Source organism: Eretmochelys imbricata, chromosome 5 (genome assembly GCF_965152235.1).
Source record: "Eretmochelys imbricata isolate rEreImb1 chromosome 5, rEreImb1.hap1, whole genome shotgun sequence".
Classification (NCBI taxonomy): Eukaryota; Metazoa; Chordata; order Testudines; family Cheloniidae; genus Eretmochelys; species Eretmochelys imbricata.
The window spans coordinates 15942144-15969143 of NC_135576.1; the positions used below are offsets into that span (position 1 = coordinate 15942144).

Sequence of the window (27000 nt, forward strand, 5' to 3'; positions counted from 1 at the left end):
CATTGAAGATTCAGATTTCTACAACAGTTACCAGTTAGTTCCCCATTCGAAACACAGGGATGGGAAACAACATCTCAGATAACAGTTGGACTTTTGAATGTTGAGCACTGAAGGATACTGGCAAGGTTATGACCCAAATAAGTCATCTAAACTTATTACACTGATGCACCTTTCTTGGACGAAAAATAAAAATCAATAGGACAAATTCAGTATCATTTTTACTGTTTTATTATGAGGCACAGTGGAGATTTCACAGTTTTCTCCTAGTTCTTTCAATATGGCAAGTACAAAATGCACACAGTATTCTGCAATATGTGCTTTACATAGAGACAATCTTCAAACAGAAAAAAAGACAGCCACATTTTCTGGCAATGCAGCAGGAACACGGATTTTCAGAGATGTTTATCTTAGACGACAGAACTGATTGAAAAAATAATCAAAGCCTGTATTCGCATGACTTTGGCACTCTCACCTTAATCACCTTAAGGCAGGTTTGGTAGATATTTGACAGGCAAACCTAATTTCCTGAAGAGTTAAGGGGGAATGAGACACAAATTTTATTCAACTGGAAAGAGTGTGAAGAAATATTTCAGAAGAGAGAAGTTATAGTGGCTTTACTTTTAGTTTAATTATGAGGACATCATCAAAAAAATCAATCATGTTATTTTGTTCAGAAATCAGACTTCGCAGCCTTTCCTTCATCTTGCAGGATGGTCACCAGATAAAGCTAGGTAGCGATGCTCTGTATTTGTACTAGGTATTGTCTTTTCATTATTCCTTTATTTGGTGAGCATGTAACAGTCGGAGTTAGCTGTTAACAGGCACTGAAGTCCCCAATTTCTCTTAGGCCGTGTTCTCAATGATGAGAGCAATACCTTGTCCACCTCCAATGCAAGCTGATCCAACTGCATATTTGCCACCACGACGCCTGTACACAAACAGGAACGGTGAAAACAGAAATGGTCTCCCTGATTTACTACAAAAGGAAGTTAGTTGTTTCCCAATGCATTTTGACTATCAAGAGTTTTCACATGCACAATTAAAGAGAGGGTGTTTTGGAACATTAAAAATATATATGTAAAATTTTAAACAGAAGCATAAAAAGTGAAATGTTCCTTCAACGGGATTCAGACCTGTTGATCTGGGGCATTCTAAAGGATAGCATGATGGAGTTGTTCTTTGAAGTTCAGGATACGAAAGAAAAGTAATTGGAAATCTCCGGTTTCAATGTAGTTTAAATGACATGAATGGAACATCATTTTATAGTTCAGTAAATTTCTAAAAGCACTGCAGCATTGCTCTGTTAGATGCAGATTAGCTGAGGTTTGCTTTATTACCGAATATTGATAAAGTACTGCAGAAGTATGAACAAAAATAAAAAGACATGGTCTCTGCCCTCAAGACATTCAAAACCACGAGGAAACTGTTCACGTTAAGAGTGCAGAAAGATCACTCTTGAGGAGACCAACGCAGAAGAATTTGTGGAAGCAGGTTTGAAGGAGAGGGAAAGCAGTGGAGGAACAAGAAGTGGGAGTTTTCAAGGTGTGTGGAGGAGGAGGGGGAGTCAACAGAGAGCAAACAGTGAGAAATAAAAGGCCTAATCCAAAGCCCACTGAAGTGTAGGGAGTCTTTGTATTGACTTCAGTGGGTTTAAGATCAGTCCTAAAGGGAGTAGCGATGATTGGAATGAGAGTAGGAGGAAACAAGAGTGGAGTTGCAGGACCCTGAAGTTAAGGACAACCATGTGAAGTGATACAGTGAGAGACGGGAAGCCAGTGAAGGGATTCTAAAAGGGTGTTGAATGGCAGGAGAGGAAGAGGATTTTACAGCTATACAGTGTCCATCCACAACCCCTTGTATTTGCATCAACTTTGCAAACAGTATTGTGTGTTTTATCAAGAGCTTCAGCTACATACACACCTTAATTCATGAACCAGATGAGCAGTGATCCTTGACCCTGATGCTCCCAGGGGATGACCTAGAGCAATGGCACCTCCGTTGACATTGGTTTTTTCAGGATCTAGGCCCAAAACTTTTTCAACTGCCAAATACTGAGGAGCAAAAGCCTCATTGACCTGAAAACAGCACAGACACAATCAAAATGTAGACGCTTGACTTTCCATCAGAATTCACATTTTTAAGGTTCTCTTTGCAATTGTAAGTTCAAGATTTTAATTTTTTTAAATAGAACATGGACACAGGTCTATGACAAAGCAGCAGTGTAAGATTCCCCTTTCCACTCCACCAAGAGACTGCAAGCCAGACCTGCAGTGACAATCTCTAGTGAGTAAGTGGACAGTTCAGTCTTCAAAGCTAATCAATCCACAGCTTCTTTTAAACATAAAAATAAAAAATAAAAATGCCAGCAGCAATATGGATACCTGCCTTTTAGGCTTGGACCAGGGCCACTAACATGTTTTCCATATAGCAGTAGACAGCTATCAGAGGGTAACCACTTTTAGTCACCACTGACCAGGGGACGTATTTAAAAATCAGCACCTTAGCGTCTCTGTTGCCCAAGAGAGCATGTCACTCCTAGACAAGTTACAGACATGATTTTTTTTTTTTTTAAATAAAGGAGTTTTAAGCTCCTGAAAACAGGAGTTTAGAGGAAGAACTGAAAGAAACTTAGTTAAATGGCCAACAGAAGTCACTGCAACAGCCACATTCTAGGCTTTCCTTTCAGTCCATCATACAGCGGAGGAGAACCTTCTAGATTAAACACATCTCATTAGATTATTAATTACTACTGCTCCTAATTAGATATAACCTTTCTGTCCACTCTGCTCTCCTTACCTCTACCAAATCCATGTCTTTCAGGGAGAGTCCTGATTTCTTCAGGGCCTCAGTAATGGCAGGCACAGGGCCTATTTCAAAATTATACATTTGTGAGTAGCTGAAGAATTTTACAATAAGCATTTAAACTATATTGTACATAGGATAGGTTCATCAAGCCCCACCCTGTGAGCCTGAGGGTGCTCATCAGGTTCCCCAACCTACTGTGGGCCCCTAGTAAGTGTTTGGTGGTTTGTGACACCTTAACCAAATGTCTTATTAAGCAATTTGAGGGCTCCAAAACACAAGAACCCTTAGGAGTGGCTAGTTGGGAACTTCTTCAACACACTACCCCACAAGCTTAAGAAGTCTCATTACTGCCTTTCTCTACATCCACCCACTCCTTCAGGCTCCTACTCAACACACCATACAGCTCTCTAGCCAATCTGGGGCCTGCCAGCTTCTTGCCAATCCAAATGAGGCCTAACACTACTTTTGGGGTGTTCTCCCTTCCTGCAGTCTTCAGGAGGTTCACGAGGCAGCTGCAAATGCCCCGATCTTCTCCCCCAAACCACTTGTTCCCTCCAGATATACAAAGTACATTAATAGAGACATACTTTTTGAACTGTGGTGAATAGGTATCTAGTTGTGTGTGTCACAAACTGGGAGTTACCTCACTGCATTTGTGGTAGAAAAATTGTTCCTCAGGAGATGCAGGTCTAAGCCATGAAGTTTGAGGTTAGTGGATATTATTTTTTGGTGGATATTACAGGGGGCGATGGTTTTAAAAAAAAAAAAAAAAAATCACCCTTCTAAAGAAACTCAGCTACAACCTAATCTAATCGAATACACTGGGAGAAATTAATCCAAAACACAGAGAGATACTTGAAAAACATAAATGTTAAGGGAGAATTTGGACTACAAGTGAAAAGCAAATTGGACAGGAATTTGCAATGTGAAGAATCACATTAGAGAGGAGACTGATTATTTTTTATACAACTCTGGGATGTCCTCCCCTAGAATAGTTGGAGGACTTCAATACTAGAAAGACGTTGGGAACTCAAAGATAGAAGAATATTAATAAAAGCAACAAAAATGAATAAGAGACTGGAGAGAGAGGTAAGTAAAGAATAACTAAGGCCCTTTCTTTTTGGCTTTTACCAATTTTTACCAAAAATATTCCCAGATTTTACAAAAGCTATTATTCAGTATTTACCAACTTTCAGCTGAATTTTGGATCACGCAACTGCATGAAAATACTGGTTATGTTAAGAAAGTCATATACACTACATTAGGTAGACTAATTTATTAACATAAACACTTCTTAGTGTAAATGCAAGGCTGTTAATAAGGCAATGTAGTGGAAAATATATACACACATGCGTGCATGCGTGTGTATATGTGTACACCTTGTTAACGTAGAGTTCGTGAAATAAACGACAGCATAAAATTTCTCTTATTGCCAATACACACAGTTCTCTTTGTTGCTTTTTTATGTCTACCTGTCCCCCAGTATTAACCCAATTATTTATCAAGAAAACAAAGTTAATTTTTGTACCTATTTTCAATTGTTTAATTTTTGTAATAAAGACACTGATAAATTTCCACAAAATATTAAAGTAAAAACCAAAACCAGGCCTTGGGAATAAACTGAATAAAGGGCCTGATTCAAAGCCCACTGAAGTCAATGGAAGGATGTGGGCTTTGGACCAGGGCCTAAGCGAGAATTTTGCAAGTGCATATGTGTGTAGGAGTGTTGGACATCCCACCACACACCTGGTAATATACACAGTGAGTGCCAAGGAAGGAAACAATTGTTAGTTCTCTAATGAGAAAAATGGGATGAAACCAAGCATGGGAAATTACGTTAATATCTTGAGCAATGTCCTAGCTAGCTGCCAAACAGGCTCCCAGGAGAATTGGGAGAAGCTCTATTTACTTGAGTCACTGAACACTAGCCTGGGAAACGCAGGGCAGAGAGTACTGTAGGGAACAACAGAACTTGCTGGGGTTTTTCCCTCCCATATTGAAATACTTTTATGTCATGTCGTTTTATCAGATGGGGCTCTAACGAGTGAATCTCTTTTCTGACGGGGCTCTAACGAGTGAATCTCTTTTCTGACAGAGCTCCTCCTATCCCCTAATGGTCAAGGCCCAGCACTGCAGATATCATTCTTTACGCCAAAGAGATCAGTGCTGCTCCACAGTCAGATATAGGAGAGACTTGACAGCAGTCTCCCCTATAATAAGCAAGTCACATAAACTGTTCCTCCATTGCCAGCGGGCTCAGCACAAGGCCCCCACAGAACACCCAACACAAGAATACTTTCGTTATTTTTTCATGCTACCAAAAGATTTGCTTCACTGCCACTTACCAATGCCCATGATGTTGGGGTCACATCCAGACACATGATAGGCTACTATTCTAGCCAGTGGAGTGAGGCTGTGCTTTTTAAGTGCCGCTTCACTGGCTATGACAAGTGCCCCAGCTCCATCACATACTCCCTTGCAATACAAAGAAAAATAAACATTCTCAATGCACTAATTGCACAGTCATTTTATGCCAGAGATATTCATGTAAGAGAAACCTGATGGCAATTGCTTATTACACACATTTAATACACAATTCTATTCTTAAAGGTCAGTTTGTTCTAAATACTAAAATTCTTTTCTTTTTTCGTGGCATTTGAAAATTAATACTAGACATTGAGATTTTATATATTTCAGTGTTTTAAAGGAAGTAAAATAGATTCTCTGCCCCGTAAACCTATTTCATATACTTTAAAAGTCAATATGTGGACAAGGGTCATCATTAACATTTAATAATTTTTCAGGGCTGTTAAGTGTGCATGACACTTTACAAATACTTGTACCATGTTTTCCCATCTGTGCTGTGTGTTATGCAGGAGGTCAGACTACCTGATCGCAGTTGTCCTTCTGGCCTTAACAAATCTACTAGTCTATAAAATTTACACCAAAAGATAGGGTACCTAATGTCACGCTGCTAAGCCCATAGTCTGCTCTAAGTTCCATCTGCACTTGCTTTGGCCTACAGATGACCCAATGATCAGGGTCCTCCACAAAGCACAGCTCAGCTGAAACCAGAGATCTAGCCCATGACTCCTAAATAATTTAAAATGCTCATTGTCCATAAAGGAAAGAACAGCAGCGAGTCCCAGCAGAGTTCCACACAATCAGTGCAAAGTCAAAACTGCGGCAATACTGATTCAAGGCAGATGAGAAAGTGTGGATGTCTTGTTAAGGGTGATGGTACTAGCATAATGCTGGCAGCAGTGGCTACTCTATGGCATTGCATTTCTAGAAGAGAGAAGGCAACTGAAGACTCGTTCGTTGTAGGGATGTTGAGAAAGCCACCCAGGCCCAAGCTTTGTACTGCAATTTGAGTTCCAGAATCAGAATTATTTTTTGCAGAAGCCACTCTTGGCAGCCCAGTAGCATCTCTGCAAGCAAGAAGTACGGTGAAGAAAGACTATGAGAACCTATTCTACATATAACCCTTCTCAGATCAAAATTCTAACTCCTTATAGTCCGTGAGCTCACCGAAGCATTCCCAGCAGTGACAGTCCCATCTTTCTTGAAGACAGGAGGGAGCTTTCCCAGCTGTTCTATGGTGGTTTGGGGTCTAGGATGCTCATCCTGTTCCATAGTCTGTTTTCCTTTCTTTGTTTTCACTTCAATTGGTGCCATCTCAGCATTGAAGTAACCAGCATCATGAGCTGGAGTAGCAGAAAGAAATGACAAGAATTATAATTGAACAGCAGCAGGTGACTGATCAGTGCAGGCAAACATGTACTTTAATTTTTAATCAACTTTACACTTATCTATGTAGGTATTTAGTGACTGTATTTATTCTATTTAAATTGATTTATTTTTTAAATTGGGCAAAAGAATGGAAATAGTTTTAATTTCTTTTTATAGTGAAGAGTCACCCAGTTTTCAATTTGAGTGTTTCAGGCTTAAATAGTGATTCTGAAGTTTACAATTAGATTTGAACAGTATTGAGTGGATATGCACTAGCATTTACATCTCCAATGTACATTTTGTCCTGCTGTTGATTCTACATCTGTATGGCTTGTCAGAGAGTTTGAAAGCTGCACAGTTCACTGCGACAAGAAGGGAGAAACACGTTGGGCCAGATCTTCAGCTGGTGTAATTAATGTTCTGCGCAGAATTTCATTTTTCCCTGCAGAATTGGTGCTGCCACTAGGGGCCGCTGGACCCCACAGAGCCCAGCTCTCCAGCTTGCAAATACAGGACACTTGCTGCCTGGAAGGGGGCCGGGGGGAAGAAAGTGGGGCTGGAGAGTTTTGGACAGCTGCAGTTTGTCCTGAGGAAAGGAGGCAGCATACAGGAAACTCCATACAAGCCTGGGACCCAGCATCAGGCTGTTTATCTCTGGATTCCTGGGCTTTAGGGGATGTGGGTGTCTGGGCTGGGGGGCGCCCCATGGCTGGGCTCTGGGGTAAGGGATGCGGATGTCTATACAGTCCCTAACACCTCATTCAGTAAATTAAAAATAAAATCACCATACAGAGGGCTAGTTTGACCACTATGCAAAGAAGATTGGTGTGGATTATGGTATTATAGCTAGAAAAAAACAAAACTTGACTGGTCAGGCACAGTAAGTTATCCTTGAGAACTGGTAGAAATTTTTCCCAAGAAAAGTACATGACGTGGTCACTTACTTGTGTCCTATACAGAAAGGCTTCAAGTCTGCTAGGTAGACAAATACTTTTATAAACAAATTTAGAAATACCAATAGACCCAGTAGACTGGAATGAGGACTGTATATAGAACTGCCTGAGACAGATTTGCCCTCAATATCCAAAGGATCCAGAGGATCCTTTTCATATTTCAGATACTTGAGTTACACATTTTTTGGACTTTTTGTTTTTAAATTTCTGTACTCTATTGATCCTGCAAAAAGTTACCCATCTGCGAAACTTTACTCTCTTAAGGGCACTTCTCAAATGAGTTCAGTTACTCACATGCATGAGTCCTTACAGATCAGGTCCTAAAATTACTATTATTATTAGGGCTGTCAAGTGATTAAAAATATTAACTGTGATTAATTGCGCAATTAAAAAATTAATCATGATTAATCATGCCATTAATTGCACTGTTAAACTATAACACAATATCATTTAATTAAATCTCTTTGGATATTTTCTACATTTTCAAATATATTGATTTCAATTACACAGAATACAAAGTGTATATAGTGCTCACTTTATATTTATTTTTATTACAAATATTTGTACTGTAAAAAACAAAAGAAACAGTATTTTTCAGTTTACCTAATACAAGTAATGTAGTGCAATCTCTTTATCATGAAAGTTGAACTTACAAATGTAGAATTATGTACAAAGAATAACTGCATTCAAAAATAAAACAGTGTCAAACTTTAGAGCCTACAAGTCCACTCAGTCCTACTTCTTGTTCAGCCAATCTCTCAAACAAGTTTGTTTACATTTGCAGGAGATAATGCTGCCTGCTTCTTGTTTACAATGTCACCTGAAAGCGAGAACAGGCATTAACATGGCACTGTTGTAGCTGGCGTTGGAAGATTAGCGCATCTGGCATGTAAATAAGATTCACATGTCCTGTGGAATGCTGGTTGATGCATGATGCATGAAGGGACATGCAACCATGCTGATGATGGTTTCTGCTCAATAACAATCCAAAGCAGTGCAAACCGATGTATGTTCATTTTCATCATCTAAGTCAGATGCCACCAGCAGAAGGCGGATTCTCTTTTTTGGTGGTTCGGGTTCTGTAGTTTCCGCATCAGAGTGCTGCTCTTTTAAGACTTCTGAAAGCATGCTCCCTACTTCGTCCTTCTCAGATTTTGGAAGGCACTTCAGATTCTTAAACCCTGGGTTGAGTGCTTTAGCTATGTTTAGAAATCTCACACTGGTACCTTCTTTGCATTTTGTCAAATCTGCAGTGAAAGTATTCTTAAAATGAACATGTGCTGGGTCACCATCCGAGACTGCTATGAAATATATAGCAGAATGGAGGTAAAACAGAGCAGGAGACATACAATACTCCCCCAAGGAGATCAGTCACAAATTTAATTAACGCATTATTTTTTTAACGAGTGCCATCAGCATGGAAGCATGTCCTCTGGAATGGTGGCTGAAGCATGAAGGGACATATGAATGTTTAGCATATCTGGCATGTAAATACCTGGCAATATGGGCTATAACAGTGCCACGCAAACACCAGTTCTCGCTTTCAGGTGACATTGTAAATAAGAAGCAGGCAGCATTATCTCACGTAAATGTAAACAAACTTGTTTGAGTGATTGTCTGAGTGGACTCGTAGGCTCTAAAGTTTTACATTGTTACATAACTGCACTCAAAAACAAACGAACAAAAATCTACATTTTTAAGTGCACTTTCACAATAAAGAGATTTCACTACAGTAGTTGTATGAGGTGAATTGAAAAATGATTTCTTTTGTTTATAATTTTTACAGTGCAAATATTTGTAATAAAAATAATATAAAGTGAGCACTGCACACTTTGTATCTTGTGTTGTAATTGAAAACAATTTATTTGAAAACGTAGAAAAACATCCAAAAATATTTAATACATTTCGGTTGGCAGTCTATTGTTTAACAGTGCGATTAATCGCAATTAATTTTTTTTAATCACCATTAATTTTTTTGAATTGCATGAGTTAACTGAGATTAATTGACAACCCTAATTATTATTTTAGACCAGACACGTTCCTCGTACAGTTATAACTTCTTCCCCTGGCATTTTCATGGCCTCTGGGAAACACACTCACTATTTGCAGTACATGTGTGGGCTTTAATAATTTTCCCAAAGACAAACCTCTCTGCACTAAAAAAAGAAAAGGAGGACTTGTGGCACCTTAGAGAGTAACAAATTTATTTGAGCATAAGCTTTCATGAGCTACAGCTCACTTCATCGGACGCATTGTGTGTTTTCAAACCACACTCTCTCATTTATATTCAAAGTAAAATAAGTCTTGTTTGGATGAATAATGGCAATTAATTTTTTAAACTAGGGAATCATTTCCAGAAAGTAGTTACTTTATTGTCTTGTTTTCCATTTAAAAAAAAAAAAAATATGCTGGCCCAGTGGAACAGGAGCATTTGCAGAACATAACTGAGCTCTTGGGCTTTGTGGGTTCAATCACTGGAAAGAATATTGGCTTCCTTCCTTACAGCAAAGTATTGGTACAGTTACCAGCAATATATCTGTACCAGCACCAGCAAATAGGCTATCTTTTCATCATGCAAAAAACAAAGGGTAACACGGGAGAGATAACAGTACTTTAAGGAAAGATAATGATGCTTTGCATGTCTAAAAGCACTTTCCACACAAGGATCTAACAGCACTTTATAAAGCACTTTGAGTTAAGCCTCACAACGCCCCCTACAGAGTGGGCAATTCTGATTTTACAGATTGAGAAACTGAGGCAAAGGGGATAAGTGCCTTGGCCAAGGTACAGCAACTCACAGCCAGGACTAGAGATCAGAATTATTTCCTGAATGCCAGTCCTGTGCTTTAACTTCTATACTCCATGAAAACACTAATTAAAACAGGTAATGGGTTAACTGGCAGCAGGTGGAGGATCATTTGTAATGATGCAAAATCTGCTGAAAAACTAATGTTAACAGGAGGGAGTCAACTTAAGATAAATGAAAACAAGATAATTTCTACCTGAAAATCTTTGACCTATTGGTATTACAAGTAGCTCCTAAAATAACTAATTGAAAGAGATGACAGGATTAAAAAATGTTTGTCTTCTGTGGACATTTGATAGCATTTTGTGTATATCGATAGTTCGGTCCCAATCATGCAATGGGATCTGCCAGAACAGGCTTGAGAACTTGACTCTAGTAACTTCCATTGGTGTTTGAGAATCGTAGTTACGCTTGTTTGTTTAGGTTTTTCCACTCAGGGCTTGTACACACTAGCTCTTACTTCGGTATAATTTAAATTGCTCAGGTGTGTGGAAAAGTCACTCCCCGAGCGATGCAAGTTACACCGACATAAGCACCGGCGTGGACAGCCAATGTCAACGGGAGAAGCTGTCCTGTTGACAAAGCTACCGCCACTCAGGGTGATAGAGTAATTATGCCGATGGGAGGGCATCTGCCCAAGCAGCGCTACAGCGATGTAACTACGTCAGTACAGCTGCGTCACTGTAGGGATTCTAGTGTAGACTAGCCTTCAGCAACAGAGGATTCAGACACTTTTTTTTTTTTAAAAGGAAAAAAAGGTTAAATTAAACAAAAATTGCCAGAGGAACTTGGGGACAGGTGTACAACCTGAAACTACTTTAAATTGGTGCGTTATAGTTTGACTGGATTTGAAGTTGATGATGTCAATCTAACTTTTAATTCTCAAAGTTTACTGACCAGCTTTCCATCTCTGCTGTGTTTTCATTGCATATCGGTCACAGTCCTCTCTCGAGATGTTATATTTTGCAGCCAGATTTTCAGCTGTAATTGCCATTGGGGTATTAACGTGCTGGTCTGTTAGGCCTGCCCACAAAGAGTCTTCCATCTGCCAGAAACATTATTAAAGGGAAAGTCTTATGCAGAATCAATATTACAGTATTAGTACTTTAACAAGATATTCACCCGTGCTTTAGAAGTTATCATTTAAAAAATATATATATCTTGGTAACTAATTATGTTTTAAAACTTTATCTGAAGCAGCTGCATGTGAAAAGTATTTCTGTGTAATTGGTTACCAGAACAGTAGCAGAACTGAAGTGACAATGTACACAAAGAAAACTGGTGAAATCAACAATGTCACAGAGCAAAAAGCTTAATGTGCAGTTCTACCATCAAAAGAGATTTGGGGAAAATAGCTGTGTTTGTCTTTCAACAATTTCCAAATCAAATATGCTCAAATAAACTGCCAACCCTTCAAATACTCAGCCTGGGCTCAGCAGATATGTCTTCCCTGCAGAGTTACCTTGAGTTATCTACACACCAGTTTCATCTCTGGAGTGAGAAAAGTTACACAAAACAGAACTTCATTTGCTGTATTCACTTAAGTGTGATTGTCGCTCATGTGTGCCATTAAGACTTCTGGGAACACATCTCATAATTCTTAGGGCTGCACTAATCTGCACTCTATGAATTGTTTACCAGAGAAGTGTGGGAAAACTCATCTGTCCTTTTTGGATCCCAGGAGGGAATCGTGGGAATGCAATGGAAGACTATCAGAAAAGGTTTTCAATTGTGTTTAGTATTTTGAAGCAATGTATCAACTAAGCTGAATTCTGAAAGTTTAGGAGTTAATGGATGATGTTTAATTCAGTATAGGTATTAAAAAAATAGTTCTGGAATAGTTAGAAAGCTGGCAGTCTTAACAAAAGCTTAGCGGGATCAGACTGACTGTTTTGATAAAACTGTTGTACATTAGATAAAACACCTCAACACCTGAGTCTGAACCTAATCCGCATTAATTTTGGTTACAAAATTATGGATCCAGTGTTTTCTCCTGCTCTGTGAATAAGACCTAATTAAAACAAAAAAATTACATTATCCAACCTTGAGATCTGTTCCAAATTTGGTTCCAAATCGAATGTTTCGGACGATGTATGGAGCCTGGCTCATATTTTCTGATCCACCACAAAGAACCACTTCTGACTCGTTAAGGCAAATTTCCTATTAAAATAATACAGATGCATCATGTGCAGGTTTTAGGGTATTTTATTTTCACAGACAACAGCAATTGCTTCAGTAACATACCTTGCTAATTAGAAAACTAGGTGCATAACTTAAGAAATAATTCATGCTTATCCTGTACTCATTTTCTGACAAGGATTTTCAAAAATTTTACAGAATAATGAAACGGCACAATTCTCCGGTCAGTGAGGTACTATTACACCCATTTTATAGAAAGGAGGGTATGGTGAAGAGAGAGCAAGCGAGAAAGAGAGAGAGAGAGAGAGAGAGAGAGAGAGATCAAAGCCAAAGTTTTCAGAAGTGGCCTCTCAGTTTGGGTGCTTAGCCTGAAATATACTGGACTTAATTTTTCAGAGATGCTGAGCATTGACAGTTGCCACTGACTTCAGAGTTGTGGGCACGCAGTACTTCTACAAAAATAAAACAAATAAAATCAGGCCGTATGACTCTTTTGTGGGGTAACAAAACACCAGCAGCTTTTGAAAACTTGGCCTAGGTGACATGCGTAAAAATCATACAGCAGGTGAATGGCACAGCCAGAAACAGAATCAAGGAGTACAGATTCCTAGTCCCTTGCTCTGACCATTAGGACACACTGCCTCCTCAAACATTTTGCTAAAGTGATTTTTAATTGAAGAGGAATATTTTGAAATCTACAGTAGAATCTCAGAGTTACGAACTGACCAGTCAACCACATGTCATTTGGACCTGGAAGTATGCAATCAGGCTGCAGCAGAGACAAGAAAAGCAAATACAGTAAAGTACTGTGTTAAATGTAAACTAGTAAAAAAAAAAAAAAGGGAAATTAAAAAAAAAGATTTGACAGGATGAAGACTTTCTGTGCTTGTTTCATTTAAATTAAGATGGTTAAAAACAGCATTTTTCTTCTGCATAATAAAATTTCAAAGCTGTATTAAGTCAATGTTCAGTTATAAACTTTTGAATGAACCATCATAACGTTTTGCTCAAGTTACGAACATTTTAGAGTTACGAACCACCTCCATTCCCAAGGTGTTCGTAACTCTGAGGTTCTACCGTATTACACAGTGAGCAGACGGAATTGAAACTATTTTTATATTAATTCAGTATAGACTATTATTAGCCAAACATCAAAAAAGTGTATTAGTGGGACTGTATTTTAAATTGTGGAGCACCATTCTGTCAGGGAAGGGAAGCACCTGGTAAAACAATTTTTGTGCAAGTCTCGTAAAAAAGTATAAGTAATTGTGGCAAATAATGGACACCTTCGTAAAAACCTCCATGACAGTAAGAAAATTTGGATTTCACCTTATAATTATAACCTTACTCTCTGCATTCAAACTAACAAATACTCTTGGGTGTGTCTATACTAGGAAGATACATCACGGACCTCAATCAGAGTAGCTAAACTCAGTGTATCTTTCTAGTACAAAGCCAAAAGAGTGTGTGTTATGATCAGTTTCAAGAATTATAACCTCAACTTTAAATTTTCTTAATCTTAATCTTGAGGAATTTGTTTTTGTGGCAGAATTTTTTCAAACGGACATTTATTTTTTAACTGTATGATTGCTCAACTTGCACAAAACACTGTTTAATTTTATAAGGCTCCTGTCTTCCTCAAACACCACTCTGCACAAACAAAATTAAATCATGATATGAAATGTTTCATCCTTGGATAAAGGAAGGGTAGATAAACTGTCTTGCGTGAACAGTAAAACAATTTCACTGCTAAAATAGTGGAAGCCAAGGTAGACCTTACCAGCTGAAATCTATACAATAAAAACCTGAGAGATGTACATCAAGGTAGCTCACCTCAATGTATTTTTCTAGTGCAGAAAAATAGTGGGTACAGTGAAAGGTCCTCTTCTTTACTGTGACAACATGCAAACTGTTAACCAAATCAGCTGTTTTTGTTATAGGAATAGAAAGGAGGTGAACTGCTGTTGTTAAAAAAAAGCCTTATTTATGGTGAACTTCATATGTGAATCCCTATCAGGGCACACACTGAACATCCGTCTAATTAGAAATGTTTGGAGAAGAGGCAGATTTTATAACCACTAGACAAAGAAGAAGAGAAGTCAGGAGATCTGAGTGCTATTCACCAGTGCTGTTCCATTAAACGTACTGTGACTTGCATAAAGTCATTAATTTCTATTTCCCTTGCTTTAAAAGGAGGCTACTATTATTAAACTGTTTTTGTGAAGTGCTTTGAGATCCTTGGAGGACAGACATTTTAGAAATACAAGTCACCGCTGTCACAGTTCCAGGGTAACTGCACTTTTGACCTCTTTGTAGCATCCCCACTCAGGTCTCAGGCCTCTAGCCATCACTTCTTTCGTGTTAAAGAACATGTGTTCTCTCTCTTGCCTGGAAATTTAAGCTGCAGTTTCCTCCTTCAACTCACTGTGATCACCTTAAGAAGCTTGAGTTCAGTATTTGCTGTCTTGCTCTATCACAAGGGCTATGACTGAATTTACCAGTGACCAACCAATCTTCATACAGAAAAGTAGTTATTTGAAACAAAAGCATTACAGAGAAAATGTATCTTGAACACAACAAACAGCTTATATGTATGCATGTCTTACCAGGTGTCACTCACCTTCCTCACGGAGACCTGGTAGGTTTCAAAGTCCTTCAAAGCCTTTCAGCAGGGTCTGTCCCTCTTGTTTAGTCTCATGTCAGTTCCATTAAGATCCTCTACAGTAGGCTGCCCACTTAATACAATTCTTAGTTCTTTGTCTGTTGAGCCTCTTGAACCCAATATTCCTCAGAAGGGGGACTTCTACGCAATTGTTTAGCGGTCTCGGGATTTACATTAGTTACCCCTCAGTGATTTGAGTTCCAGCAAGTTCACTCATGCTAGGTGACTTCCCCATTGTCATTGCATTGATTGTCTTGTTTCAAGAAAAAAGTTAACTGTGCAACACCCAACAGGTAACACCACAAGGCGAGTCACTCTCGTTTTTTCATAAAAACATATCAGAAGTTTCTCAGTTCTCCACACTGCTAGTTATTTCAGCTACCCAAGTGGGTACATCAGCAGAAAGCGTGAGAGCTAAAAATACTCTGAAACTTCTGAAGCCCAACCTGCTTCTATTGACTCAAGTCGGTGCAGGATCAGGCTCCAGGACGAAGAGAACAGAGTGCATCTGAGGGTATGTCTACACTGGAATAAGAGACTGCGGCATGGCCGCAGCTGGCCTTGGCAGCTGACTCGGGCTTGCGAGGCTAAAAATTGCAGTGTAGGTGTTTGGGCTTGCGCTGGAGCCCAGACTTGGGGACCCTCCCGCCCCTCGCGAGGTCCTAGAGCTTGGGCTTCACCCCAAGCCTGAACATTTACACAGCAACTTTACAGCACTGCAGCCTGGGCCCCGTAAGCCTGAGTCAGCTGACCAGGGCCAGCCACAGGTGTTTTAGTGCAGTTTAAGTACCTTTAATTTTGTAAAAGTGGCTGCTTTCTTGTCCCCCATCCCCTTTTCAACTAGCCCTAATGATTTTTTTTTTTTACACTAATTATATAAATGTCTTCAGAAGGTTGAACTGTTGTATGCAACACCAGAGCTCCATGGGAAATCCCTATAAATATGGAAAATTAAACAAATGCATTTGATTTTTAGTTCCAAGGCACTCCGTGCACCTTTAAATTCCTCCTTAAGATATATATTTATTGGGATGCTCACAGGAGATCACTTACTGATAACAGCTGAACACCATCACAGTATTCAGCAGAGAGCAATTCTTCGGCTAATTCAAACACACAGCACTTGGGTCAGAACACATCCCCTCTCTCACTACAGCAGTTTGATAACAGCTATGAATAATATATAATTGTAGCCCATACTCAGAGAACAAGTATTGTACCTGACATCCATTGGCGATGGACTGAAAACCAGAGCCACAGAGTCTGTTGACAGTAAGGGCTGGAACCGGGATAGGAACTCCCACACGCAAACCAACATGCCTTGCAATATAAATAGCATCTGAGGAGCTCTGGAAAGCAAAAAAATTGCAGCATTTGTAAACCACTAATGTACTTGGACAACAGCTGTTTCAATCAGCTCAGAATAGAATACCCAATACCTCAGGTAAATGTTAGTTCTGGAGGACACGATTCCTCGAGAATTATAAGCCAGAGGAAGCGTTTATATTCTTTCAAGAAATCTCTTCCCAAAGTATCTGCTGAAGGCAGGTGTCTGAACTTATTTCAAGGAGAGACCCTTTCCCACCAGAGCTACAGGTCAGCCTGAAAATGGTACTGCAGCTGAAAAGTTTCAAGTGACGTATCGGGGCTAATAGTAACTCATTCCCTCCACTAATGGATGATAACCATACACTAAGTAGGGCGCCTCCTGGCAAAGCACCACATCCTGATTAGTGACCACCAATAACTTAGTCAGCCCGTCCAAAACAAAGCTAGTGACCTAGTCTGTGGGTGAGTACAGGCTACTGCATTGTAAGCAATTGTGCCTTGAGACAGTAAGCTCTTTGCGGCAAGGACTTGTTTATTCAGTTTCATCCACGCATACAGGGCACTAACTTGTCTGGTGCAATCTAAAAGATATTACATTTATTTTGCATTTCTTCAGAGAATTTCTAGGGTTCTCAGGTATTATAAGCCCCAACCTGTTACATGATCTCCAGCAAAATGGCAATTAACTAAAACCCAAAGAAAACAATGCTTGTTCAGTTCTAACTCTGAAGTCATGGTCTACTAAGAAGAGCAGTATTCCCAGGGGCTTGAAATTCAGCGAGAATACAAACTGTTTTTTTAATCAGATTGCATTTCACAGAAAGACAGGCTTCCCTGATTTAAATTATCCTGGTCCCAACAAGGTCAATGGAAGCATGGTCAGCCCCTTAAACATAAAAAGGAATCACTTAATTATTAATACTTTGTATTTCCAGCCTTTTGATTTATTTTTGGCTCATTCAACAGCAACCAACTGAACAACAGATGCAGTTATATGTAGAAATGCACTAGGGAAAGGTGTTCAGCAAGTAACCAGGTACCAGCAATTATTCCATCCTACCAACCTGCATGACATTACCCACAATGACACTGTCAATGATCTCAGGGGAGACTTTGCCAGCAGACAGTGCAGCGCGTGTAGCACATTCAGTCAGGTCAGTGGCTGTGAAGTCCTTGAGCAGACCTCCATAAGCCCCAAAAGGTGTTCGCTTGGCTGAAACAATGAACACACCTAGAACACAAACAAGAAAAATCCATAGGTTTAAATTAGGAAGAATCATAGAATATCAGGGTTGGAAGGGACCCCTGAAGGTCATCTAGTCCAACCCCCCGCTCGAAGCAGGACCAATTCCCAGTTAAATCATCCCAGCCAGGGCTTTGTCAAGCCTGACCTTAAAAACTTCCAAGGAAGGAGATTCCACCACCTCCCTAGGCAACGCATTCCAGTGTTTCACCACCCTCTTAGTGAAAAAGTTTTTCCTAATATCCAATCTAAACCTCCCCCACTGCAACTTGAGACCATTACTCCTCGTTCTGTCATCTGCTACCATTGAGAACAGTCTAGAGCCATCCTCTTTGGAACCCCCTTTCAGGTAGTTGAAAGCAGCTATCAAATCCCCCCTCATTCTTCTCTTCTGCAGGCTAAACAATCCCAGCTCCCTCAGCCTCTCCTCATAAGTCATGTGTTCTAGACCCCTAATCATTTTTGTTGCCCTTCGCTGGACTCTCTCCAATTTATCCACATCCTTCTTGTAGTGTGGGGCCCAAAACTGGACACAGTACTCCAGATGAGGCCTCACCAATGTCGAATAGAGGGGGACGATCACGTCCCTCGATCTGCTCGCTATGCCCCTACTTATACATCCCAAAATGCCATTGGCCTTCTTGGCAACAAGGGCACACTGCTGACTCATATCCAGCTTCTCGTCCACTGTCACCCCTAGGTCCTTTTCCGCAGAACTGCTGCCTAGCCATTCGGTCCCTAGTCTGTAGCGGTGCATTGGATTCTTCCGTCCTAAGTGCAGGACCCTGCACTTATCCTTATTGAACCTCATCAGATTTCTTTTGGCCCAATCCTCCAATTTGTCTAGGTCCTTCTGTATCCTATCCCTCCCCTCCAGCGTATCTACCACTCCTCCCAGTTTAGTATCGTCCGCAAATTTGCTGAGAGTGCAATCCACACCATCCTCCAGATCATTTATGAAGATATTGAACAAAACCGGCCCCAGGACAGACCCCTGGGGCACTCCACTTGACACCGGCTGCCAACTAGACATGGAGCCATTGATCACTACCCGTTGAGCCCGACAATCTAGCCAGCTTTCTACCCACCCTATAGTGCATTCATCCAGCCCATACTTCCTTAACTTGCTGACAAGAATACTGTGGGAGACCGTGTCAAAAGCTTTGCTAAAGTCAAGAAACAATACATCCACTGCTTTCCCTTCATCCACAGAACCAGTAATCTCATGATAAAAGGCGATTAGATTAGTCAGGCATGACCTTCCCTTGGTGAATCCATGTTGGCTGTTCCTGATCACTTTCCTCTCATGCAAGTACTTCAAGATTGATTCTTTGAGGACCTGCTCCATGATTTTTCCAGGGACTGAGGTGAGGCTGACTGGCCTGTAGTTCCCAGGATCCTCCTTCTTCCCTTTTTTAAAGATTGGCACTACATTAGCCTTTTTCCAGTCATCCGGGACTTCCCCGGTTCGCCACGAGTTTTCAAAGATAATGGCCAATGGCTCTGCAATCACAGCTGCCAATTCCTTCAGCACTCTCGGATGCAACTCGTCCGGCCCCATGGACTTGTGCACGTCCAGCTTTTCTAAATAGTCCCTAACCACCTCTATCTCCACAGAGGGCTGGCCATCTCTTCCCCATTTTGTGATGCCCAGCGTAGCAGTCTGGGAGCTGACCTTGTTAGTGAAAACAGAGGCAAAAAAAGCATTGAGTACATTAGCTTTTTCCACATCCTCTGTCACTAGGTTGCCTCCCTCATTCAGTAAGGGGCCCACACTTTCCTTGGCTTTCTTCTTGTTGCCAACATACCTGAAGAAACCCTTCTTGTTACTCTTAACATCTCTTGCTAGCTGCAGCTCCAGGTGCGATCTGGCCCTCCTGATTTCATTCCTACATGCCCGAGCAATATTTTTATACTTTTCCCAGGTCATATGTCCAACCTTCCACTTCTTGTAAGCTTCTTTTTTATGTTTAAGATCCGCTAGGATTTCACCGTTAAGCCAAGCTGGTCGCCTGCCATATTTACTATTCTTTCGACTCATTGGGATGGTTTGTCCCTGTAACCTCAACAGGGATTCCTTGAAATACAGCCAGCTCTCCTGGACTCCTTTCCCCTTCAAGTTAGTCCCCCAGGGGATCCTGGCCATCCGTTCCCTGAGGGAGTCGAAGTCTGCTTTCCTGAAGTCCAGGGTCCGTATCCTGCTGCTTACCTTTCTTCCCTGCGTCAGGATCCTGAACTCAACCAACTCATGGTCACTGCCTCCCAGATTCCCATCCACTTTTGCTTCCCCCACTAATTCTACCCGGTTTGTGAGCAGCAGGTCAAGAAAAGCGCCCCCCCTAGTTGGCTCCTCTAGCACTTGCACCAGGAAATTGTCCCCTACGCTTTCCAAAAACTTCCTGGATTGTCTATGCACCGCAGTATTGCTTTCCCAGCAGATATCAGGAAAATTAAAGTCACCCATGAGAATCAGGGCATGCGATCTAGTAGCTTCCGTGAGCTGCCGGAAGAAAGCCTCATCTACTTCATCCCCCTGGTCCGGTGGTCTATAGCAGACTCCCAAGAGGATGGACACGATTCATTTGATTTTCTTGAGATATGGATCAAATCTCTGCGGAAGATGAATGGACATTAAATAAAGAGATGTTGCAGGTAAATAGCAGAGGTGGAGTACATCAGTGGTTCTCAACTTTTTTTCATTTGTGGATGCCTAAAAAATTTCATATGGAGGTGCAGATGCCAGAGGTCTGAGGGCCAGAGGTTGAGAACCACTGGATTACATCACCCAGAGGGTCAGTAAGATTACTAGTACAGTGCTGTAAATTTACCTGGGCAAAGAAACAAAGAAAACAAAGAAAATATGGTCCCTCCCTAACCTGAGCACCTTACAATCCAAGATACACCAGACACAGCCTGGAAAAATATTTCAGAGAAGGAGGCATGTGTGAAATGAAGAGTCAGGAGGAGAAGCTAAGAAGGATTCCATGAATAAGTGTTTTTTAAAGAGGGATTTAGAGGAAAAATAAGGGAGCTTGAATGTGCAACAGACAGAAATTCTCATATCAGATCAATCCAGTGCTCCATCTAGTTTAATATCCTATTTCTGACAATGGTCAGTACCAGATACTTCAGAAGAATGCACAAGAAAGTCCCAAATGGACAACTATAGAATAACCTGCCCATTGGGGAAATTTCTTTTTAACTGCCATCAGTAAATTGTTTGCTTAGACCAGGAAGCACAAAAGGCAGACTCTATGCAGAAGCACATTATTTTAAATTACCTCATTTTTTTCAGAAAGGCTTTTACTTTAAAAAACAAAAAAAGTAATTCCCTCATCTAAAGTTCATGGTTTCTGATGAAAAAAAAATTCACATTAAACTTCAGCTGATTGCATGTGCATGCATCTCATACATACCCCCCCCCCCCCCACACACACACACAGTGAAGAGAAATAGCCTAACTTTAATTTTCTACATCACAAATGGAACATATATTGATAAGTTGTAAAAACAGACACTCTGCTTCTAGGTGAAAAGTGACTAGGAGAAAGCCATGAACTTTTACCCATAGCTACTTCCTCAATTTCTTGTCTGGTGAAAGGTGATGTGACACTTGCCATAAGGTATCTAAATGTATTAAGATATTGTATTTAATGTATTTAAGAGGATGTATGAAGATGTCATAGTGTGGAAAAAAGACAGTGATTGTTCCTTAGGCCAGTATTTATCCTCATGAATATGTCAAGGCCTTCTACCAGAGACATGTGTTATCTATTACCCCAAAATGAAAAACTGCCTTCTGTTTCTCCCACTCTTTTTATATTTTTGGAGCCCACAATGCTTGTGATTGAATTGATGGATATTGTAAAAGAACTGTCAGTTTAAGGGAACCTTCTGAACTGACCAAAGTTCAAGCTTGCCCACCTTGATAAGGACTGGATGCATTGTTGGAGACTGAGACATCTGATATCCCTGATTTGCCTGGAAGACCTTCTGGGAGTTGCCATAAGGCAGAGCATGCATTTTGTTGAGAGGTAAAAAGAAAAACACTCTGATTTATTGCTTTCCCTCATGGCCATTACGAAACATCTGGAGTCATTACTATTTTCTGGTAGAGGAAACTAGAAAACAGCAGACTGACCTAAAATGTATAGAATGACCATGCATTACTGACATCCACACCCATCATTCTCAAAAACAAAGCAAAAACCCCATACATAACTTTGCACGGAAGGACTCCTTATCCAAACCCCATGTTATGAATGGAAATGATGGAAAGTGATGGAAAGTTAATGAACCATAAGAACACTTGGAAAAATCTTGTGCCAACACAAGAGAATGAGGATCCTGAATTAATAGGGTGACTATACATCCTGTTTTGGCCGGGACAGTCCCTTTATTAAGCTCTGTCCCGGCCGGCCTGACTTTTTGGCAAAAGTGGGCATTTGTCCCATTTGCTCTTGCCAACTGATCAACTATGTTCTGACTCAGCAGAGCCCACGACAGACTGGTCCCACTCAGTAGGAATAACTTGTTGAGGAGGACAGCATTTCACAACTGAAATTCTGCACTACAGTTACGCTGTAAGCCAGGCACAAAGCTAAACCATAATAATAATACTTATTTGTACTCTGGTTGAACCTAGGAGCCTACTCGTGGAGCAGAGCCCCAAGATACTGAGCACTACACAAACACATAAGGAAAAAGACACTTCCTATCATGAAAAGTTTATAATGTAAGTAAATAAGCAATGAGTTTTTTACCTCAATCTCATATACAATCTACCCTTAGCTGAGAGCATCCATTGCTATTTACAGATGTGTTAAAACAGGGGTTCTCAAACTTTTTTTGCTGGGACCCCCTTTAAAGATATTTCAGGCTCTGATGACCTCTCTAAAAAAGAGTGACAACCCCTCCATACCATGCCATGCTGACTTCTGTGCTGCTGCTGGCAGTGGCTCTGCCTTCAGAGCTGGGTGCCTGGCCAGCCGCCGCTCTTGTTACCCCCCCCCCCCCACAATAGTCTTGCAACCTTTTTTGGGGTTGGAAACCCCATTTGAGAAATGCTAAAGTATTACACTTTTACCTTAAACAATTACACAGGTTCAGTCAGGATGTGAAAGTGTTGTTGGCAAGTGGAAGGATGCTGGGATTTTTACTACAGGGCTGGCACCGAATCATGATGTACGGCTTTAATGACAGCTTTGGTCAGTGGGCTTTTCCAAGTCCTGGGTTCATCAGCACCAAAGAGACTGATCGAAGAGTTAGTGAATGCAGAGGTCTTTACGTTACCAAAATATGTTGTTCAAAGTCTCCACAATGAGCAAGGCAAGCAATGCTTTAACCTTTCCCCCAGTTTTCTTCTCTGGACAGCAAAGTGGTAACAAATAAGGCCAGCACAATTCACCTTTGCCTTAAATGAATCTACTTCCAAAGGTTAACTAATGGTTAATGATACAACTGTGAATGTGATAAATTCAAGCTCTGGAGCTAATATGGCACACTGGGTTTTGTTGTGGTTTTTTTTTTTTTAAAAGGGATGGAGAGGAAATACAATTGTAATGTAAAAATACACCCAAATCTATGGAGAGCCAAAATGTGACTGTTTCCCATGGTTTTCAGAGTTGTCTGACTAGCTGGGATGGGGTGTCAGAGCGCTTGAGGCTGGTGAACCAGAGCACACTCTTTAAAAAGTTTCCAGTATATTTTCAACATGCTCCAAGACTACGGACTTAGAGCACTGCCTTTTTGGGCTAGCCAGGCAAAGCCCTCTTGTTTATCGTCAACTGTTTTCTAACCAAAGGTTTATTCCCCCTGAACCTTTAAACAAACAAGGGTGTAATGAAAACAAGGCATTTAGATTAGATAGTTCCTCGACAAAGCCAGTCAGCTATATACTGATTTCAGATAGATTGAAGTTTTAAACTTTGTTGGAGATTTCTGCATTCCAGGACACCGGAGGCTAATTACAGTAGTGAAATGATGGCCCAAGCTCCTGGGGTGCCAACGCACACAGTATTTAATAGACCCAATGCCGGTTAATCAGACAGAACAACACAGGCTTTGAGCCAGAGATATGAGATGAGAGCGCAGAGAGGGGAGAGAGATGCAGCAAATAAAAATCCATTATTATATATCAGTGAAAAGAAAACTGTGTATCTCTTTTTACTGCTGGCAAGGGAATGGAGAGAGAATGTTAGAAGAACATACATACATACAATTTTATATATATAAAACCATGCAAACACACACACTTATTACAGGTTTCTATTTAAAAACAGTAACATTTTACAGATTGCACTTGATCTTGAAAGATCCCGAAGTGCTTTGCAGACTAAACTGAAAGAATAGGCCCTGCTCGTTTCTTGGCCTCTGTATTTGGTGCCTTATTCTGGTATTACTCAGCTCACCACTGAAATGCAGCTAGTATTGGGCAGTAATTTTAAATAAACAACAAACAGAAAGAGGGAGTAACCAGATTCATGTGTAGTAAAGGCTTACTTCAAAACAAATATTTATTTCATGATCTTTTAATCTTGGCTTCCCACCACTCCTTTTCTGTCTGTTGTTTGTCTGTTCTCGGTTTCGCAGCCACTGCCATAATACATAAACATATTACCAGCCTTGGCAGGATTAAATTTTTATTGGTAAATATTGATATATGTTGATTTCACCACATACACACACAAACTGAGGAAAACATATTTCCGTTGATAATAATCAAAACTTACAGCTAGGCAAAGTAAGAAAAATGCTGTTTGAGAACTCGGAGTCTGACTTAAGGCTATTTACTTTATTATTTTGACATGTGATGTTGACCATGTAAGCAAGATTTTTAAGTTTTTGAATCTCAACAACCCTCAGTAGTGTCTGACCCGCATAATTTCCTGCAACAGTGAAAATGTGAATTGATTAAAAAAAACCCCTAAAAACAAGCTTAAAAATAAAGCTACTGAAATTACAAACGAAATAAAAGATGAATTCAATGAAACCTGGGCACAAGTGGGCTGGCAGCGATTTGCGCCACCGCTCAAAAGCTGCAGCGAAGAGGCCCTGAAAACGGAGCCTGCACCCCGCCGGTTTCAGACACTCGACCCTTTATTTCGTGGAAACGGGGGGGGGGGATCACCCGGTAACGCGGCGCAAAAGGGAGGCTGGGACTTTAACGGGCTGCTGACGGGGGGACAGCGGCGAGGGGCGAGCGCCTTACCTCTGAGCAGGGCCATGGCTGGGCTGGGCGGCGGCAGAGGCCCGCAAGCGTGGGACGGGACTGCCCAAGGGCGCGCCCCTTGAGCCCCCGCCCCCCTTCCCCGCCTCCGCACACCTGACTGCCCATCGGGAAAAGCACATTCGGCGCGGTATTCACCCGGCGCTGTGCCCCCGCGCACGTGACTGCCCATCGGGAAAAGCACATTCGGCGCGGTATTCACCCGGCGCTGTGCCCCCGCGCACGTGACTGCCCATCGGGAAAAGCACATTCGGCGCGGTATTCACCCGGCGCTGTGCCCCCGCGCACGTGACTGCCCATCGGGAAAAGCACATTCGGCGCGGTATTCACCCGGCGCTGTGCCGGGGGTCAAGGTGGGGACCGTCGTTGTTCAAGTGACGGCCTCGCGCCAGAGGCGGGTTCCTGTAGGGAACAGGCTCAGGGAGGGCAGCAACCCGCCCCTCCCCCCGGCATACTTTTCCTATGGCATTGGCGCTGGGGGCCGGTGGAATCGGCGCCTGCGGATGCAAAGCTGAGCGGGCTGGAGGGGAAAGTCGAGGGAGCCTGGGGCAACGCCGTCCCCGGTGGGCCGGGCCGGGCCGGGCCTGGCGGTGACTCGAGGGTGGCCCTGAGAGCGTGCGGGGCGGGGAGCGGCCTGGTCCCGGGCAGACAGCGGGAGCGGGCCGCCAGAGCCAGGCCGGGGTGGGGCCCTGGGCCGAAGCAGAGCGAAGGGGGAGCGACGCGCCCCTTGGGCAGCGATGGAAGGAAGCGAGTCTTCCTGTCCCTCACGGCTGCTGCCTCGTGTGACCCCCCAGCCCAGGGCCCCTGAGCTCACTGCCTGGACCCCCCAGCCCAGGGCCCCTGAGCTCACTGCCTGGAGCCCCACGTCCTGGACCCCCCAAGCCCAGGGCCCCTGAACTCAGTGCCTGGAGCCCCAAGCCCAGGGCCCCTGAACTCACTGCCTGGAGCCCCTGGTGCCCCTGTGCTCACTGCCGCCTGCCCAGTGTCTTCTCTTCCTGCCCCTCTTCGCTGCTGCCCCTTACCACCCTCCCGCTTTTCCCCCTTTCCTTTGGGTGCAACACACACATATTCCAGTCCCTGGCCTGTGCAGCCCTCAAACCCAACCCAGTTGTAGTGTTACGCCCCCCATGTACATGCACACATACACACATCCCTTGCACATTCAGGATGTCCCTGTAATGGCAGCCCCCCATTCCCTAGGGAGGAGACCAGCTGCAGGCATCCTGGGAGCGCTGGGGACACGGAACTCCTCAGGCCCGCTGATCTCCTGGGATCTGTGTGTTTGTGAATTGATCCCACTGCCTTTTCCAACGGGGGTACCCCGACCCCAACAGAACAATTTGGGAGAAACTACATGAAAACTTGTGATTTCGTCCTCTGTTGCTCCTATTATTCAGCACTGCACCCCATTGGGAGGAGGCTTTTGTTCTTCAAAGCTAGAAATAGACAGGTAAATGTTTTAAAATACTCATGTATGATGACATCGTATGGTGGTTGTTTTAAAATAAAGTTTTTATTGTGTAGAAACTTCTGTAAGAAGATTTCTGTAGTGAGAGAAAATTAGGCTTGTCAGAATTAGATTCTTTTTTCATAACTTTGATGGATAATATCAGTGTTTATTTACTGTTAAGCATTCTTTATTTTTATTGCTTTAATTTTCTCAGTAGATCAAAATTACAGGTTTTAAGAATTTCTCCTACCCCCTAATTTACACAATTTAAATTTTCACAGTTGCAGAAAGTTTGGGGGGTGGGGGAAGGCAGACAATAATTATTTAATTACAGTAGACTATATTTAAAAAAGTTAAAGCTTTATATCTGTTAAAACACAAATTGTTGACATCACATATCAAAATATACAAAGTAAATATCCTTAAATCCAACTGAGTTCTCAAGCAGCATGTTTTACTTTGTCTATCTGTAAATTTAGATAACCATAGATGGAAATATTTTAAGTGGTTTGTGCTTGTACAGTGAAATTGACATTCACCAACATTTACCAATAAAAATCTACTCCTAGTTCTAATGTGACTCGGAGAATGACAGGTGGGAACATCTTGCACGAAGATGGCAGGAAAGAAAAAGTGTGGAGCTCACTAAACCC

General features: G+C 41.7%; 1 protein-coding gene across 2 annotated transcripts; it reads right to left on the bottom strand.

Moving 5' to 3' along the window:
• Window positions 1–210: 210 nt before the first annotated feature.
• ACAA2 (acetyl-CoA acyltransferase 2) lies at window positions 211–24987 on the bottom strand. Of its 2 annotated transcripts, none has more exons than XM_077816669.1 (10): window positions 24880–24987; window positions 17491–17657; window positions 16318–16446; window positions 12340–12456; window positions 11194–11341; window positions 6337–6512; window positions 5151–5280; window positions 2797–2867; window positions 1921–2075; window positions 211–928 (listed from the first exon to the last, which is right to left on the bottom strand). In XM_077816669.1, exons 1-10 carry the CDS (start codon window positions 24893–24895, stop codon window positions 844–846), a joined length of 1194 nt encoding a protein of 397 aa, XP_077672795.1. In that variant the 5' UTR covers window positions 24896–24987; the 3' UTR covers window positions 211–843. The 2 variants fall into 2 exon arrangements, with proteins under 2 accessions (XP_077672795.1, XP_077672796.1); XM_077816670.1 differs by lacking the exon at window positions 24880–24987 and adding an exon at window positions 20130–20148.
• Between the last annotated feature and the right edge of the window lie 2013 nt (window positions 24988–27000).

Excerpts from the sequence above, each read along its gene's own strand:
- ACAA2 (XM_077816669.1), bottom strand. Across the intron at positions 11,342-12,339 it reads AATTTGGAACAGATCTCAAG|ATGGAAGACTCTTTGTGGGC; the intron begins GTTGGATAATGT and ends TGTTTCTGGCAG. Across the intron at positions 5,281-6,336 it reads TCACTGCTGGGAATGCTTCG|GGAGTATGTGATGGAGCTGG; the intron begins GTGAGCTCACGG and ends TTGTATTGCAAG.